Source organism: Patagioenas fasciata, chromosome 1, assembly GCF_037038585.1.
Source record: "Patagioenas fasciata isolate bPatFas1 chromosome 1, bPatFas1.hap1, whole genome shotgun sequence".
In the NCBI taxonomy this organism is placed as follows: Eukaryota; Metazoa; Chordata; class Aves; order Columbiformes; family Columbidae; genus Patagioenas; species Patagioenas fasciata.
The window spans coordinates 193,561,603-193,580,535 of record NC_092520.1 but is presented as its reverse complement, the minus strand read 5'-3'; the positions used below and the strand labels follow the sequence as shown (position 1 = coordinate 193,580,535).

General features: G+C 41.0%; 1 protein-coding gene across 9 annotated transcripts in view; it reads right to left on the bottom strand.

Annotated features, from left to right (window-relative positions):
* PLXNB2 (plexin B2) overlaps positions 1-18,933 on the bottom strand; it is a 258,102-nt gene that overhangs the window by 39,243 nt on the left and 199,926 nt on the right. For all 9 annotated transcript variants that reach the window (XR_011737046.1, XM_065831686.2, XM_065831720.2 and 6 more), the window contains 4 exons: positions 18,145-18,226; positions 13,658-13,830; positions 11,448-11,596; positions 8,343-8,451 (listed from right to left, as the gene is read on the bottom strand). Coding sequence is in view for 8 of the 9 variants with exons in the window: in XM_065831686.2 (XP_065687758.2) it covers positions 8,343-8,451; positions 11,448-11,596; positions 13,658-13,830; positions 18,145-18,226 (513 nt within the window). In the remaining variant the exon portion in view is untranslated. The remainder of the gene's footprint in view (positions 1-8,342; positions 8,452-11,447; positions 11,597-13,657; positions 13,831-18,144; positions 18,227-18,933) is intronic.

Below are 18,933 nucleotides of genomic sequence, written 5' to 3'. Positions count from 1 at the left end.
TTGCCAAGATAATCTGAAAAGGTACCATCAGTGGTGGTACACGCCTTCAACAAGAATCGTGCTAGTGAAGGAGAAGGTAGCTCCTTCCCACAGCTGACACAGCACTCACCAGTGGGACAGAGAGGTTCAGACCCTTGGATGCTACCAGGTCTACTCTTATCTCATACAGCCTTAGCTTATTCAGCTCTGCGTTACTTACAACAGCCCTGCATGAGATTCCTTCTCCTTGCAGAGGAAAATGCGGGGCAAAGGGTAAATCCTTCACTGCACACCTTGTCGGAGGGATAATAGAAGTGCTGCTTTACCAAGAGGCAACCTCCTTTAATTTGGACTCAACCCCGAGTGATACTGAGTGTTCAACCGTTGCAAACGGCACCGATAAACCTTGGACCTCAAGTGCTGCAAGATCAGTGATGCCACCTTTTCAAAATCCCCCCACGGATTTCTTCTCTCCTTTTTTCTGCCCTTTTCTCATTTCAGTCTCTGAATCAGAAGCACACCTGCTGTCAAAATAAATACTCCACTTTCATTTTCAGACCTCTGCGCCTCGGGATCTTTGCTCACTGTCACACTTTCTGTAACATCGCAGCGCTCCACTGTAACATCACATTGCAGTGCTTGGTGCAATTATAACGTTAAGCAGAACACTTGCTCGTGTGTCCTATATGGAATTTGTAGCAGCCATATAATAATTCTTCTGGAAAAGTCAGCCCTTGTGAGGACTTGGTGAGACTTCATTTCTCATGAACACAGTAAATTAAACAACTCTGCACACACTAATTTAACCCTAGTTTTATAATTCCTTGTAGTGTAGAAGATCATAATTCATACATATTTCAGTCTTTCTCCTATTTTGCTTGGAATGTTCTTTCAGGTTTAAGTGCTCTATGCTTCTCCTTTTGTCACCAGGCAAATATTGTTCGTGTCTTCCAGGTAGTTTGGTGTTTGAGCCTAAATCTTTTCTGCAATAACAGCTTACCTCATTATGTGGGATTTTTGACAGTCTAATTTTTAAAAAGCCTATTCCAACGTCTGTCAGTTGTTCAGTGACCCATTTGCTGCTGAGTCTGGTAGGTCATTTCTCAGGGGAGGGACTTGCCACCACCAGAACTCTCCACCGCCTTATGCTTTCATGCTCACGTCATGTAGGAAGTGGATTTGCAGTTTTGGTAAAACACATGCACATCCACAGCTATGCTATTTAGCATAGCACAACATACCAGAGCATAGAATAAAAAAGTTCAGTTGGAAAAGACCTACAACAATCATCTAGTCCAACATGTCAACAGGTGTATCTTGCTCCCTACTGCATGGTTTATCCTGAAAAATAATTTGAAACAGTGAGACAACGGCAATTTCTAAGTCCTTGTACACTGCTTATGGATACCTAATGTTCAAATAGTGCTAGTTTGTTCGGTAGCAAATTCATTTATTCTCTTTGTAATACTAATGAATTCCCTTACATGGCATTTGCGTTCCTGTGCGCCACTGCCTTATCTGTGCATCAGGGACTAATGTGAGCTTCACAAACTGTATTTTTTGTTTTTGCCTCCCAGTAATGTCATAGTCTTACAATAATATGTTGTCTGAGGTGCTCTGTGCTTTTTCAGCATAGAAGTACTGGAAAAAAAAGTACGGGCAAACCCAGCTTGCACTGGCCCAAGTATGTATATGACTTCACACTCAGGCCATTGTCCAGTGTCCTGCTTTCTCCACCACAGCCAGAAGTCTTTCCTTTGGTTGCTCTGTTTGTATCCTTTTCCTCCTACTTACAAATCTGTTCACAGAAATGCTGATATATTTTTCATTGTAGTTTCATGCTTTCTATGTGCTAGAGGGCAAATTATCTCCACGTCTGTTCCACTTATAATCACATTTAGACACGAACTTACTTATTAGCAATGTATGACTGCTGCTCTTGCACAGCTCCTGCAGACCCTCTGAGAATTCACATTTCAGCTCTTACATTTTTTCACCCTGTTTATTAATCTAGAATTAACTTTTTAATCTTTAATATCTTATGACTTGCAGTTAGTCTTTTTGCACAGTTAGGAAGGTGATGTCTTATTTCTTTGGGTTTCTGATTACAATTTTGGTAAAAGGATACCTTTTTACAGGCTGAAAATGCTTTCAAAGAGCTTGCAGCATTTTAGATCTCTCTGGTCTGCTGGTGGCAAATCAAAGCGCAGCTTTTACCTGGCTGACAGTGGGGTTACTGCTATTCTCCTTTTTTATCCCGCTTCATTGCAATTTTCCCATTAAAGATATGCAGGTGCAAAAGAGAATCATTCCCCCAGCCTCTTTTTCACTCACCCAGCTTGCATTTGGGATCTGATCTGCCAGGCTGATTCATGTTCTTTTTCACTCACTTTATTTGCTTTGCAGCTTTCCTGATTTACACTGTCATGTCCAGCCAACTCACTTCTGGTCCCTTGCACAGCACTCAAGAACAGCAGGACTGTGCTCCTGTGGTGCATCTCCCAGGTTCTGTGTGTCATCTTTTTCCATTTCTCTACTTTTCCACTCATCTGTCACCAAGCACATCCTCAACATTTTATATTCTTGGGCATGATTCTGTAACTAGGGATACTATCTGCTATAATATTAATCTGTGGCAGGCAGTTTCTAGCCCAAGAACTACACCACAGAGATAAAAGTGGTTATCCTTTAACCTTCACTAATGCAGAAAATCAAACAGAGAAACAACCAGCCACCAAAGAGGCTACCGGTGGATCACAAAAAGGGGCTGGAAATTCAGGAACAGCTGGAAGGCAACAGAGGAGGGAAGCCTAATGGAGATGCAAGGAAACCTTGGCATGAAGACTGTGCTTCAGAGGGGGATGCTGGAGAAAATGCAACTGTGCCAGACCACGAGCAGAGAGACAACTGGGGAGGGAAAAGAGGATGGTGGCAGAGTGATGCTGTGAGAGATGCCAGCTGCAGCACAAGGGGAAGCAGCAACAGATGGATGTGTTCAAATGGACATGATGGGCAGCAAATGGCAAAGCCACCTAAGCTCCCCTCTGCTAGCTCCTGTAGGCAGTGACCTCTGACTGAGGGTTTGCCTTTGATCCAAGTGCACACCTTCACAAGTAGGAATGGGCTCTTGTGCTTCCACACCAGCAGAGCACAGGGATGCTGTGTCAAGGACCTGATGATAGCGCACACACACGTGGATAAGATTTTCACAAATGTACGGAGCATATTATTGCTCTGCATTTATCTTGCCTCCACAAGTAGCCTTTCCCCTTCTTCATCCTTGCCCCAGCTGTAGTAAGTTCTGGGTCTTGAAGCAGGTCTGTAAAACAACTAATTTTTACCAAAATTATCTGTCCCACACTGAAAGCCAAATTATTCTGCCAACTCTTGTATATAACACACACAAATTAAAGGCATTAAAGGCATAAGTACTGTAGATACCAGCCACCTTCTTAGAGGTCACAATGTCATTTCATGGACTATAAAGGTAACCACGGGAGCTAAATTAAGTTTCTGAACAGGGCATGCAAGTCATTAGAAACCGCTCTTTCCCCCTCTACTTCCCTCCTTTCTCAGACTCAAGGGAGCCTGCTTCTTGTTTCTTCAGACAAGCCACCCACTCACAGGATATTCAACCAGAGAATTTCCATTGCGCGCTCTTGGCAGCCTGGTGTTCGCCGCAGTGGCTGACCTGACCCACCAGCTCGCCTCCTCTTGGCCTCCACAACACAAACCAGGCTTCAGTTCCTGGGTTATTTCTGCAACAGTGGAGAAGCGCGCTGAGTCCTCCCCTTCTGGGGCTGCTTTGTCCAAACCTTAGGCCGTGTGAGCTGATCAAACGCCCCAACCACTCCAGGTGCCCAGGCAGAGCATCCACCTGGCAGTGCACGCTGTGTGCTTGTTGGCTGTGGATGGGATGTTTATGCAAAGGGTTGGTATTTCAAACAACTAATTTTTTGGACTGCAGGCAGCATCTTTTTATCGTGAGGCAGACACCACATGATTTCCTGAAAAGACCACAGAGCTTTGCTGACAGGTTAGATGGAGAAATGGAAGCATGCATGACTGGAAAGTCTGCATTATCATACAGCCAGTGTTCACCGGCAGCTTTCAAGCAGAACCACAAGCGCTGGATGCTGGGACATGGACTTAAGTGCATAGCTCAGATGACAAAGAATTAAGTCTAATAATATCCACATGAGGAAGAGACAGCTTCTCTGAAACTCACAGCTACCCAGGAGTTCTCCTGGCCCCTGTGCAGGCCGACACACAGACAAGATGTGCTCCAGGACTCAAGAATAATACACGATCATCTGGAAACAATTCCAGACTGCTGCAGATGTGTGGTTTATCACCATCAATCATAGTGGCAGCAAGCATGTAATACATACCCCGCTGCAAAAACCCACTCAAAGCCTCCAACTACAGTATAAAATGTATGTCTTGAGGTAAAGACTTAGAAAAAAACCAAGGAGCAAGCTAAAACCCTACACAAAAGCCTTATGGCACAAATGGCACTGCACTGGTGAGAGCTCCCAGAGCCATTGCATTAAACGTCAATAAGGAAAGCAGAGGATGGAGGTAAGAGGAAACTGCCAAGTGGGAGTAGATTGAGGTGGAAGAGTGCACTTTCTTAAATGTAACTGTGCTGTTCATGTTCACATTCAGACTTCTAGTATGGTGAATAGCCATATTCATGCTTGGTTTTGGATCAGACTCTAATTTACCTCCCATTCTTCCTCTTCTTGGTTACTCATCTCATTTAGGCAAACAGACTTCTTGATCTACTAAAAGTCATTATTTCCAAGCCAGTCCCTAAACTGCCTTCAGCACCTCAGAAATATATTACACTTTTGCGAAGTTCTACCTCTAATTTTCACCACCTTGCATTTATTTGAGCTTTCTGAAACCATATAGTCTTTTGAACCTTCACAGCCTACAACTCACATAATTGCTCTTGCAAACAGACTCTAGAAGACCCCAGAACAAGCTGCAAGTTCTGGTTCTGGTGGCTGGAGTCTGAAGATGAGGTATTCTGAGAAAGGAATCACGCTTGTATGGGATCAGCAAATCTGGGCCATATATCTAGGAAAAGCTTAGCTCCTTCCTTTGGTATGACTTCTCACTGTTATAGTAACAAGGAGATCAGATAAAATTAACAACAAACAAAAAAGTGGGACTGGCCTTCAGCTGCATTTCTGCTCCACCCGCTTAGAGACCAGCCAAGCTCTCAGTGCTCCAGATGTACCACATAGCTGGATATTAAAATTTAGCATCAGTTCATTTCTGTTTCACTAAACAGGAGAATGGTTATTGCCTGATCATGCTTATAGTGAAAAAACAGAAATGTCAGTAGAGGAGGACTGGGCTATCAGAATTTAATTTCGCTGGAATGGCTGGGCTTGAACAGCACTCAGGTTAGACAGAAAAATTGTGATGGGCAGGGAGAAATGGAACTTTCTTCCCCTGTTACGCAGGAAACACAGATGAGGTGTTCGCTGCACAGCACAAACTCTTGCGGACCATGGCATTTTAGTTCAGAAGTAATTTTAAGCTGAAACCATGGCTTCCCTTTTAACTGGATTTTTGACTCATTTAATGGAGATCTCACATGTTCTTCAGCTCAGAAATACACTGTGCTGGCAGAAGGGGCAGAGGCATGGCTCTGAGCCCCAGGTTGTGCTGAGTATTGATCCTCATCAATCCAGCTTTAAAAACGCATCTCATTGTTCAGACTAGGTATCAACAAGAGCCAAATGTAGTAGTACTTATAGAATCATAGAATGGTTTGGGTTGGAAGGGACCTTTCAAAGATCACCTAGTCCAATCCTCCCTGCCATTGACAGGGACATCTTTCACTAGATCAGGTTGCTCAAAGCTCCATCCAACCTGACCTTGAATGCTTCAAATAACAGGCCAGCCACAACTTCTTGGGGCAACCTGTTCTGGTGTGTCACCACCTTCATCATCAAAAAAACCTCTTCCTTATGTCTAATCTACTTGATGACTATGCGCCTTTGGTGGTAGACATTAGTCACATGTACAAGGTTGAGCCTGTGGGAGTACGGTAACACCTCTGGTCTATGCAGACCAATGGGGCTGAGTGGCCGCATTGTCTCCCTGTGCGCTGCCTGCCCACATCTGCTCTGTGCCGCTGCACACCATGTTTAGAGTGGTCCCTGCTAAAGATGAAGCTATTGTGCTTTGGGTGATCAGAGCACACAGTAAAAACAGTGATAATTACCAGCAGGAGGGTAGCCAGAAAATGTGCCAAATAAAGGGGGAAATATATAATAGAAAATTTATTTTAGGAAGGCTCTTGGAAAGAAGAGTATTTTCTTTCCTTGTATATACTGAATAGAAGAGGTTTTAAACAAAGCACAGATTTTGCATGTCTGCTGAAAGAATTCACCAAAGAACTGCCTGAAAACAGCAGTGAAACAAGACTGTAGCTTTTAAGACAACATGAACTGAGGCAACTGTCTGCTCTGATTGTCTGTTCTCATGCCAAGAGTGCTCGTGTCTCACTTGTAGAGGTGCATGTGAATGCGACACCCCTGTACTGACTTTAATCCTATTGCAGTCCACAGCTGGCTTCATTTTCTCATGCAAGAAAGACAAATGAAAACAGAAACCAATTTTACCAGTTCTAAGGCATGAACTGTATTACTTGCCATTGCTTTGCAATTTGCAAATAGGGTCCAAATGGAAAGATTTTTGCAGCAAATAAAATGCTCTTTATCAGCAGTTAGATTAGGTATCTGATGTTTCAGTAACCTGCAGGCAGAGATCGGCCCAGAGAAAGTCTTGGGCTTGCAGGAAAAACGTCCTCCTATATGAGCCCTGTGGACAGTGGCTTCTCCCCACGCCTCACTGACAGGTGATCACGAATCTTTCCCTTGAGCAGCCAAAATCAGTGGCTGCGTATCTTGCCTCCCAGATGGGCTGAGCAGGAAATCGCACCAGAACAAGTTCACAGAAAGGCTCTGAAGCCTACACGGGGGCTTCAGATCACATTTCAACACACCTCATAACGTCTTCATGTGGTTTTCATGCAAACCATGGCAGAATCTTTACACACAGGAGAAGCACAGGAGAACTGGTGTAAAACATACCCAACAAAACAGACTCATGTCAAAACCTCATCTCATGTAGGGTTTAGTGCCATAGCCTCTGTCCTAGAGACCACAAACACATCAATGCAGGAGATTATGTTGTTGTTTTCTGGCAAAGATAACTGAGATCAGGGGAGAAAGACTTAATTATAACCTACATTTCCACAAAGGAACAGAGACATTTTCAAGCAAAAAAAGGGTGTTGTTTGGGATTTTTTTTGTTTTGTTTTGTGTGTGGTGGGTTTTTGGTTTTTTTTTTAGAGGAAAAGAAGGTATGTTTTGGAAATTATGACAAAAACACTTCTAGCCTGTTTTGCACAAACAGGAATATCCTCTTCTCAGTTGAATGCCATTCCTGAATTTTTCCACTGCTTACTGCCGACTCCTTTCTTTTTCTTCTCACAAGATACCAAGCATTAATGAGACAGAAGTTTAAATAAGAGAGAAGATAAAAGCTCTTTATGTTTCATAGATTTACAGTTTATAGGTGTAATTTTAAATATCAATATGAGGACAGGGATTACTTAAATGTCTTAACTATCACAGGCTCTTATAAATTTTGAAGACTTCATACATACAGATAAAACTACTTGCTGCCAAAACCACAGGCTACACCAGCTATAATCTAGAGAAACATTTAGGGTAAAGCAATTCAGACACAAATGATATTCTCCTTTGTAGTGACACTGAAAACAAAGCACACGAGTAATATGAACACACATTATGCTGTCTGTGGCTCTGCATGCCATATTTTTGAATGAAATAAATTATTAAAAAATTAATGTACCTTCATTACTTATTCTTCAGCTGCTCTGCATCCATTCTCGTAATTAAGAACATTGGCTAGACTAAACACTGTGATTAAAATAGTGCACCAACAGTGCATCTAAAGAATACCTAATTTTTGCAGTGCTGATACTTTTTTATTCAATAGCGGCACTTAAGAGATAATACATCACTACGTAATAAACTTATTACGGTTTCTTTTCTACCACATCTTTTTAACTACAAGTGCAAACAACATCATCCTCTTTTGAGACTCCGGATCTATTGATCAGAATAGATTTTTGGTACACCCTTTGTATAAAGAAATGCTCAAGTTAAGTGTTTTCTAATATACTTGAATGACAGTGCTATTGAAGAAACAAAGTTTGTAAGGCAAACACAAGCAACTCTGTGCTTAACAGGTGAACTTCTAGATTAAGCCATGGGCAGGGTATAAAAATGCACTGAAAAAAATGCACTTACCTGGTATGTAAACAGCACTTCACTGGGTGATTTACCCAATTTTCCGTTGATGTTAACTTCAATTTGACCTTGTTTGGGTTCATTCATTGGTCCAACCTGACATACAATCCTAGCAAGAACGAATGTAAGTTTATCTGTGAGAAATAACAGCTGCAAAAGCAATGTAATGTATGTGAGCCACCACACACACTGCCAGCAAAAGCACTAACTTCATGTCATCCTACACGAGATACTTGAATGCTGCCTCAGATTCCCAGCAAAAACATCCAAGAACAGTTGACTCTTCTATTTAAAGGTAGACGAAACTGAAACTTGGGCACTGTACACAGCAGCGACTTTAGCAGTCTGTTTACAGAGGTGCCTTCTATGTAAGACTCAAATTCAGCCAAGAAGTCAGAGATGAACCTCTCCAAACCTACACAAGGTTTTCAATGGACCGTGTGATGTTAAAAAAACAAAGAACTCCCCCCTTGGTGTAAGAATGAGACCGTCAGCCATCTTATCACTTTGTGTGTTCTAGCTGCTGGTACTTCTGTTGCGTATCCTGCTGTCTTTCAATTTTAAACTACAGTATTTTCACGCCTACAGTCAAAATCCCTTTAGAATTACTGTTCTCTGAAAATAAATCCTCAGATAACACATGCAAAATCAGAGGTCAAGTAACACTGGCCAAGAAAACACTGCCTTAACTAACGCTGCTGCTGAGTGGTAGCTGGGATGGTTACGTTTTTATTTCAGACAAGGTGATCCATAGAATATAAGCATGAAAATGCAATAAGGATTCAACACACTTGAAAACTGGGACAAATGCTTAATGGGAAGCTGATAATACAGTCAGATAAGGAGGTATGTAATGTTTGCAGCCTGCGCAGGCAGACAGTTTCATGTAGGACACACCCTGAGGAGCGCTGCTCATTTCTTTCACTCTTTCTCTCCGGGATTATTGCTATTCTTCCTTAAGCAGTGCACCGCTGCTTAAAAAAAAAAAGAGACTCAAATAGGAAAAAAACCCACAACACAAGCCCCCCCAAATTACTGGGTATAATGTACTTAAATTGTGACTTATAATAAAAGGATTGTTAAGCCCTTCTGCAGATGACTCCAGACTTTTTTGCCTGGCTACTGGCAAATGGACAAAATTCTCTAAATTCTTGCATGTCCTGGCATGTGTACGGCTGCCTGAGTCTGTTCCTCATCATCTTTCTACTGTATTCTGGGAAGTTGTATCTTCTTGTCAGGCAGAAACAGGAAATGGTGCCTTTGGAGGAATTTCTACCATATGTCAAGCCAGGGAAAGCAGTGGGGGGCCAGGGCCAGGGGGTGTGTGTGGCAGGAATGCCATAACGTGGCCAGCAGGGATTTTAATTGAGAAAAGTTCCCTCCCCTCCCCAGCGTTGGCATTGCCTCCCTTCCCCCACCTTACAAATGGAAAACTACAAATGAGAACAGACTTCTCCAAGGCCAACAATTAAATCACCGCAGAGCCAGAAAGCAGCCTTAAGAGTCAGAAAGCAGCTTTAAGTGCCTTAAATCTCGCTGCTTTCCTGCCCATGGGAGCAACTGTCTCCTAAAAATGACTGGCTTTTTACTGCAGAAAGATTGGGAAGCAAGACTAGGCACTTTATTTTTTTTTTTTAAACTATTCAATTAAATAAAAGAAGGTAATAATAAAACAATAGAATGGAGGCAGATAAAGACAGAAACTTATAGATACCTATTTGGAGATTTTGAATAAGTTTTTTTTCAAGGCTTCTCTAATGGAGAACATCCTTCAAAATTGATAAATGACATTATGCAAGTGGCATTTGTTCTCACCCATTACCACACTGGCAAATCTTAGAAAACCAGTAATGTTGCTATGATACAAGGAACCAGTCATCTCAGTTCTGGCTCCTTTCCATGTATTTAAAAATATCAAAAAGCTTTAGAAAAAGCCAAGAGGCTGGGGAAATTCTTGTAAGGCTATGCTGCAATTCAGTGCAGCTTTTGCAAACACTGAAAATAGGGAGTGGGAAAAGATGATTGTAAAAGAGTGGGGAATTTTGTAGATGGTGATGAACATGTAAATGCATGAGCGACGGCAATGGATTCGGGAAGCAGTGAGAGATATACAGCTATATATACATTCTTAAGTCCTAGGGGCCTGGGGAGTTTTTAAATACCTGATCCACAAACTCACTAAACATTTTTCAAAAGCTAAAAAAATCACTTGGGTATCTTCAAAATCGTTTTCAAAACATGACATGGAAATAGCAAAAAGTCACTCTATTACACTTTAAATTAACTGAGAGGAAAGAAAGCCAAGGTTTCAACTGCAACTTTAAATATCAAAAGTGAATTAAAGAAAAATCACACTGCTTAAAATATGTCATTACTCTTAATATTACTACTGAACATTCACGCTATGCTTTTTACCAGCTGATATCAAAAGGGTATTTCCCTCTTGAAATTAGATGCTTGATATAATCTGTAGTAAACACCTAGATGCCTAGAAGAATTTAGGCACTTAGTTTTAATTTTTGGCACTGACAAGTAATCTACAAAACATCTACCAACCTCCTTAGGCAATTCAACACCCATGGACTTGTTGGCTCTGCGATGAAACTTAGTCATCTAAAGCTACACCAAAGCTCTGCGCACCCTCCCTGCCTCCAGGAAAGAAACTGTGGCTGGACTAAACCAAAAAGATTTAAGCTTCCTCTTGCTTTGCCTATTTTCCCATAAATCTTGTATGCTTGGCTGCACTGTGGTTCAGACTGAGCGAAGACTTTAATGATTAGATGAACACCTATGATGCCTTTAATTTAAAAACAAGAAACAGTCTTGAGATATCTGCAGTAAAAGTTTATGGAAGCTTTTCAAACAAATAAGGAAAAAATTCAAACAATCAGAAGCAGGGTGATTGTATGCTATTGTAAATTTGGTGCTGTGTTAGAATCTTAAATAAAGACTCAGACATGCTACTATGAAATATTGCAGGTATATCACACTAGTTCTTTCTTCTATTGATAATATTTTATAACCTGAGGAATATAATCTTCTTTTGGAAATGCACAGAAATTCCTTTTTCCTTCTAAAACTTTGTGAAAAATATCCAGCACTTACCTTGTGGAAACAGAGTAGAACTCCTCTTTGAAAAGACATTCCTTGTCTGCCACTATTATATTTTTTACATCTTCTGATTTTATTCCCAAATTAGATCCCATTATGGTCAAAAGAATTCCACCACTTAGTGGTCCAGTTTTTGGCTCAATCTGTGTTTGCATGAAGGAAAGCAAAGAAAAGCAATATTAAATAATGCAGTGACCACGTTGTTCTTTGATATTATTTAAAGCTACTTTGGCTTACTTGTACTTGAAACGCAAAAGATGTTCCTTGTAGGACCCCCACAAAAACACACTATGTAACTTTTTAATGTTAATCAATCATTTGCCAGCTCAGAACCAGAATTCATCAGCTGCAGATTCCCTGTCTCCTGTGGCAGACTGTTATGTACAAAACTACTGCCTGGTGTTTACTCTGTCTGAAGTTTGCTTCCTCCACTAAAGCACTGTGACTTGGAAAAGCAAATGGATTGGGCTCCTCTCACAATCATTCCACAGAGCTTTTCCAGCATTTCTACCAAGATTTTCTCCCTTCAGGTTCACACCAGAACAGTGCACCTTCCTAACACACAGTGCTGCCCCACAGAGGGTCTTCAACAGTTCCTCTAGTCCCCTGGTCTTACTGCATCAAATGGTAGGATGCTGCAGTACATGGGCTGATGCTAATTAAATAAATTGCAATTAAAATGAGGACTGAGAAAATCCTGTAGTTGGAGTGGGCTTCTCTGGTTGAAATATGGCCTGAACAGGCACTTGAATTCTGAATATTTACTGGGAGACTAACCTGCTTTCCTATGTAGTATTTGGAGCATCTCCAGCAAGACCTTTTCAGGTCTTAGCCTTCAGAGGGCTGCATATTTACCATCAAGAAGAGAGAGGTTGCATACACCCAAATGCAGTGATTGGAAGCCAAACAAATACAGCTTCTGAAAGTGTGGACTTTAACGTCTGCTCCATCAAAATCAGAGCTTCTTAGATCTAAGTAAGTCTGAGCAGAGAAATTGCTGCTGCTGCCCAGCCCACCTCCAGAATCACTTGCTCCATTTTCCCACTGGTTCAACTTCCTAAAACTTCTGGCCGCTGGCAATTCCTTTGCACTCAACCCATAAATAAACTAGCTGAAAAATGATTCAACTGTTGGTGTAGATGATTCAAAATATTTAGTTCAAATCTGAAACCAACAAAAGGCTTGAAAAAACTAGTATTTCAGTATTTAGTATTTAATTCACAATGATGTACAAACGGTATCCCAAGCAAAAACACTTTTCATAGAATGGTTTGTGTTGGAAGGGACCTTAAAGACCACCTAGTTCCACTCCCCTGCCATGGGCAGGGACACCTTCCACTAGACCAGGTTGTTCAAACCCCATCCAACCTGGCCTTGAGCACTTTCAGGGACGGGGCATCCACAGCTTCTCTGGGCAGCTTGTCCCAGTGCCTCACCACCCTCATGGGGAAGAATTTCTTCTTTATATCTAATCTAAATTTACCCTCTTTCAGTTTAAAGCCATTACCCCTTGTCCTGTCACTATATGCCCTTGTAAAAAAGTCCCTTTCCAGCTTTCTTGTAGGTCCCCTTTAGGTACTGGATGGTTGCTATAAGGCTGCTTTTATTTTTCTTAATTTTCCTTTTCCCACTCGAATAATCCTTATCTGGGCACAGCTATCACACAGGCATTCTCCTCTACCCTTTCTGTCAACATTTCAGGGTATTTTCCTTCCTTGGCAGGCTTCAACTATTTAACTGCCATTTTCTTCTTAGATACACCATCATGGCCAAACTCATACTGCTCCCTTATTAAATACTAGTCTAGTTTGAAGCCTTTTAATGAGTTTGCTAAGTGCTTGCACTTCAAGGAGCAGCGAACCTCTCTTACAGATTTTTTTCAGGTAGAAAGGACTTAGGGAGAGAAAAAAATCCATGCTAATTCCCAAGAATCAAGTGCCACATTTAGGCATACACTGCTAGCCTGGCTTCTGGCACAGTGAGGACAAGGCTTGAAAAAGAAGGAGTCTCAAAGACTCCATTCAGTCTCTTATTTTGAGTCTTTACAAATCTCTCACACACATCACTACTGGCATTATTTCCTTGCAGCTATTTCAGAGGCTTACTTAACACCCTAGGAAAAAAATGCCTTTCAGTATGAGCTTGCTTGGATGCATTCTCCTGAAAAATAATACACTGGTAGGGAGAGAAAAAAGCAATCTTACACGAGTGATTTCGGGATGAGGACATGTGTCGGTGGGAGGAGCATTACAGAGTTTTTCATAAACGCACTTGCTGGGCTTGCCATCTTCTTCACACCAGACACACTTATAGTCGTCACGGGCCGCAAGGCATAAGCTGCAGTCGCTTCGTCCATAAGAGCAGTTGTACAGAGTCACTGAAATATGAACAGTAAATGCACTTAGACATTTTCCTCTGTTTTAAGGATATTCAGTATGTCATAGGAAGGAAAACTAATCCTAAATACAAAGCCTGCCTGTTGCTCAGTTGAGTTGTGTGAAGAATACACATGCTCTGCATTCAACCCCTGAATGATTCTGAGAGAAAACTCTATTTTTCCCTATACAGAAAAACCTGAAATCTGTCTATGTGCAGAGTATGAATAAAATTCCAAGTAGAACCCAAACACATTTTTGTCACTTGAGCATTGTCAAAATGTTTAAGTACAAAGTCCTTTCTTTGACTATACTCAGTGAACCTGCCTATATAACTGTTCATGGACTTAGTCAAACAAACGGGTCCTCCTGGCACACCAGGAGTCAGATGTGGAAGGGTATATAAACTCAGTGGGGGGACAGACATCAGCTGGCACGGGACTTCAGCCAGTCGTGTATTTAAAGGAAGAGAGCTGCCTTTGTTGGCTGTTTCCAGGACATTCGGGCCTTTCCAAAATCATTGCTAAAGCCTGAAATGAATAGAAAGTTAACACTTAATGAAATGTTATCCTTTGTTCAAGTTAATACTTCATTCACTTCTCCATTGTTCTCCATTTTCTTGCTTTTATTTTCCCTTTTGTCTTGAATTGCTGTTCTGATGTATGCTTTATTCCTTCTGTAGTGTGGTTTAATTCTAGTTTTTCTGAGCCAAGAAATCAAGTCTGACAGTCATGCCTCTCTTACTGATGAACCACGCACCAACTGTCCCAGACACTAAGCTTGTTTTGGCCCACATCAATCTCCAGTATGATGCACAGTCACTGAACAAAATTAATTTTCCCAAATAGATGCAAAGCCTTGAGACATAGCTGGGTGGGTCAGCACCATACGGAAAGCCTGGACTTGCAATGAGACATTTGGAGATGCACTTGAGAGCCAGCCCAGAAGAAAACAGACTGAAAAGACGCCACATGTTTCTCTAGGGGAAATGTGGAAGTTGCACAGATCACTCAGCCTGTGAGTGCTGTGCTTCCCTGGAAGATAAGCTGATTATTTTAGAGAGGGAAACTTCTCGCTGCCTCCTCTTATGCTCCTTCCCTTCATCCCTGCTTTGCTCTACATTTGGGCTGCTCTTTTTCTGGCCATACAACCTCACCCTCTGCCACCAAGGCTCTGGCAGTTGTTGATTCTTCTTGTAAATCAACCTCACCTACCAGAACAGCAGAAAGCTACCCAGGTTTCCTCCTGTGCTCTTTCAGGAGTTCAGTGTGCTCACAGAAGGGACTGGCGAGAGCAAGACAGAGACTCAACATCTCCCCTTTCCAGTAGTGATGAGCTGTTTTATGTGCTCATTAGGTCTCAAGAAATGGTGCCCTTCATGACACCGGGGTTTTTTCAAAGGAGTTTCAACCTTAAAGATACAGGGAGCAAACTGAAGTAAACAGAGGTGATCAGATGTGGGCAAGAGAGACTAGGACAAATCCCTTTGAGATTGTATATGGTAAAGACCATAAAAGAAGTCTGTTTAAGAAAAACTTTTATTCTCAGAAGAGCAGAACTCTAGGAAGAACACCAGCAAAACCAGTCACTAACATTTTAATTCACTTGATATTCTCCTAGATAATAGCAACAGCAGTAGCTTTTAAAATCTAATTCCAAGAGGCTGCCATGTCACATTTCTATGGAAATGAAAAAGTAAAAGAAGAATGCTGTTTTTTCATTATTTTTCAGCAGTGCCCTTATGCCCCTGCTAGGCATGAACAACATTACAGATGCCCAAAACTTGGCTACAGTCTCTCTGCCACTTTCATGAGAGCATATAACCCATGAGGGTGGTTTTTCTGTAAATGCTGCATCTTTTAAAACCTCAGCATTCAGTTTCACAGCTAGTCTTTAATAGAATAACAGGTTTTTATTCCTTCCCTTACACTGAAGAGTTAATGCAATGATGAAGCCTGGTTCTAACACTTTTTACATCTAATCAGCATATCCACTTGATTTCAAGTAGCTTTACCAGCACAAACTCAGTTGAGACATCATTGGAGGTATACGCAAAGCTGATGGACTTTGGCATTTGCTACAATGAATCAATGAGAAAGATCATCCATTTGATTCAAACCCCATCTTGAATTCTCAAGGAGTCGATGAGCACAAAGCAGGAGTAGCATCATTTGCTCTATATACTGAGCACATCAGTATGGAAGTCACTGAGCAAAAAACATAACCCAAGGAACATTTTCAACAGTTTGTGTGTTAACTATTCACTCTGTATGTTGCATGTGAATGTAGTGCTGGGGAGAAGCTCCAGACTGACAGCCCTGGTACGCTGCTGTTTGCTTGATAAGCAGAAGAGACAATGCTGGCAGCTGCAAGGAAAAGTTTCCTCGTGTCTATGCTGTGAATTGCTTTTGCAGGAAACAGATTGCTTTCTTAATCCAGTGCTCTGACAGGTGGCTGCTGCACAGGGACTGGAGCAGGTAATATTGTTAAAAAATCTTCCTCTTGCCTTCCTAAAGCCTGTGTTATCCACCCACACCACCACATGGCCACTCGGTGGGGCACAGGAATATGTTTACTGAATTACTTGTTATTCTTTCTCGGCTGGACAGGGATTTTCATCCCATCCCTCAGCAAACAATGTCAGCGCTGCAATGTCTTGATGCCTCTCACATCCAGTTGCATAAATGCAATGCAGAAAGCTACGGCCTTAAAGCATTAAACAATACCCCTGTTCACTGATCAGCTCATTAAATGTACCAGCAGCAAGCCACTCATTAGATTCAGACTCTTATCCATCACCTTGAGATACCAGCTGTGAAATCATTGATAAAAAGGACAAAGGATAAAAGGGATATATTGGATTTCATACTGTTCAGAACCCCTGATGGCTTGAGATGTAAAAACGCTATCGTAACTTAGTATTCACTAAATGTTATACAAAGAAAGGGTTCTTTCACTGGCAGGTTCAAAGGTGCTTCTCAGCAGCAACCATATACCCAAAGCTAATTCTTTTCAAGATGCATAAAAAAAATTACACTCTGGATTTTATATGGCAAGGAAATTTAAAAGCAGGAGAAAATTTGGACTATAAAAAAATCTATTTTACAATAAAGAGACATTTGTTGATAATTTTTCAATTCCCATCTTGCAAGGGTTCAATATTTCAATTTGAATGATAACATTTATTTAATAATTTAGCTATTCTCCCCCCCCGCTATGTTTTTCCCAGAGTAGGAAAAAAGACATTGGGAGTATTTGGTCAAAATTCTGCAGTTTTAAACACCACAGCCTTTGGAATGGAAATTAAGAGAGTGTGAGATTGTAATATGACCTCCCTGTAACATTCATGCCAGGTCCTCTTTTAAGTGCTTTCAACCCCGCACACAGAGCCACAGGGAAAATCTTCTGAAAACATACTTCTATGATACCAATAAGAAAAGGAATAAATTTGAATATTGTACGGATGGAAAAATATGGTCTGAAGATTTAATCTGCAGGGGAAATTACTTGGGGGCAGAATTACTTTTCCTGATGTTAACTTATCACACAGGTAACAAGTGTGTTGCCTCAGTTTTTGCACGATTATGCCTTAAACTTCACTCCAAAGGAGCGTAAGGTAGGTCCCAGCTCCCAGATACTGCTCCAACGATTTTGATGGAGCTTCCTCACCTCAGCACTAGGCTCACAGATAAATTGCTTCATCGTTGTATGTTGAAAGATACAAAGAAATTTATATTTATACAGGAATTTATATCAGAGACCAAGCCTTTGTGCTACAAAACACTTAATATACTTTTTGTTGCCATAGAAATAAATGAATAACAAACTGAAAGCACACTGAATGTTTCCGTGTATTGCTGATTGTCAGCAGATGTAAAGACTGCAGAACCTGTCTGAGGTGAGGCACAGCTGGAAGTTGAGATTTCAGGTGAAGCCCATAAGAGCAGCAGCAAAAAGGATCCCTGTTCTGCTGTTGGACGGGGAAAGTTCATTGGGGAAGGGAAATTGCTGCTGAAAAAATAAAATCAAACTACTTAAGTAAGTTTGAAGTGTGAAGTTTTGCTATTAGGACTGCCCTTCAGAGCAAAAGCAAACTTGAAAATAATGGCAAGATATTTAAAACAGACTTTAATATACACCACACTGATGTTTAATTCATTAATTCTGTATTAATAACTTTTGATCTGCCAGATTTAGTTGTTTCAGCCAAACCAGTAAAACCTACAAAGGTAACATTCACATGACTCCAAATTATAAAGGAATAGTTTTCTGTTTACTGTAATTAACCTCCCTTTAATCCTGTACTTCATACTTACCCATCAGTTTGCTGTCAATCTTGACCTTATCTGTTCTTATGGATAAGTTAAGTTGTAGGGTCTCATTTGCACTGTAGGAGAACTGGAAAAGATGACACAATAGAGATATTTGTACCTTCATTTGGGAAGGTTGATTTCACGCATTTTCTATGATTCTCAGTAACCAGAGCTGTGAAGGTTTTAGAAAATATCCCAAACCTTATGGTCTTTTTTTCATCTTGGTGAAATACATTTATAGAAAAATGCTTTAATGAACCTAATCTTTCACAATCAGAATTTTCAAGTACCAAGGGACAGCAATATCTGAATACCTGCTTTTCATTAATTTAATTTATGTTTGGTGATAGGTTTGCAAGTAGCACAGGTACTGTTCATATTCAGTAAGTATAGCTGCTGCCCCTGCTGAGCTCTCCCTTCCCACACCATCTGGCTCTATTACTTCTATAGCCACCGCAGACTCACACCACATGGAGAAGAAATCTCTTGCATCTTTTGCAGTGCAACCCCCTCGTTATAGCCAAAGCACAAGGTTCACATGCTCCAAGACAGGAGCTTCTGCTCAAGTTGAAAGTAACAACCGGTGGGAAAGAAAAAGAGCAAAGGAAAATACAATGACTTTATAAAGCAAATGCTTTGTGCTAGGCTCAAATGCTGCATAAATGCCAATTAGTTCTCAAAACTACTCTGTCAGTAAGCTTAGAAGACATAAAGGCTAAAGTCAACATAACATTTGTGAGTCCAAATTTGAGCTTGGTAATTTTAATTTCTTTTTTTAAATATTATTTCCTT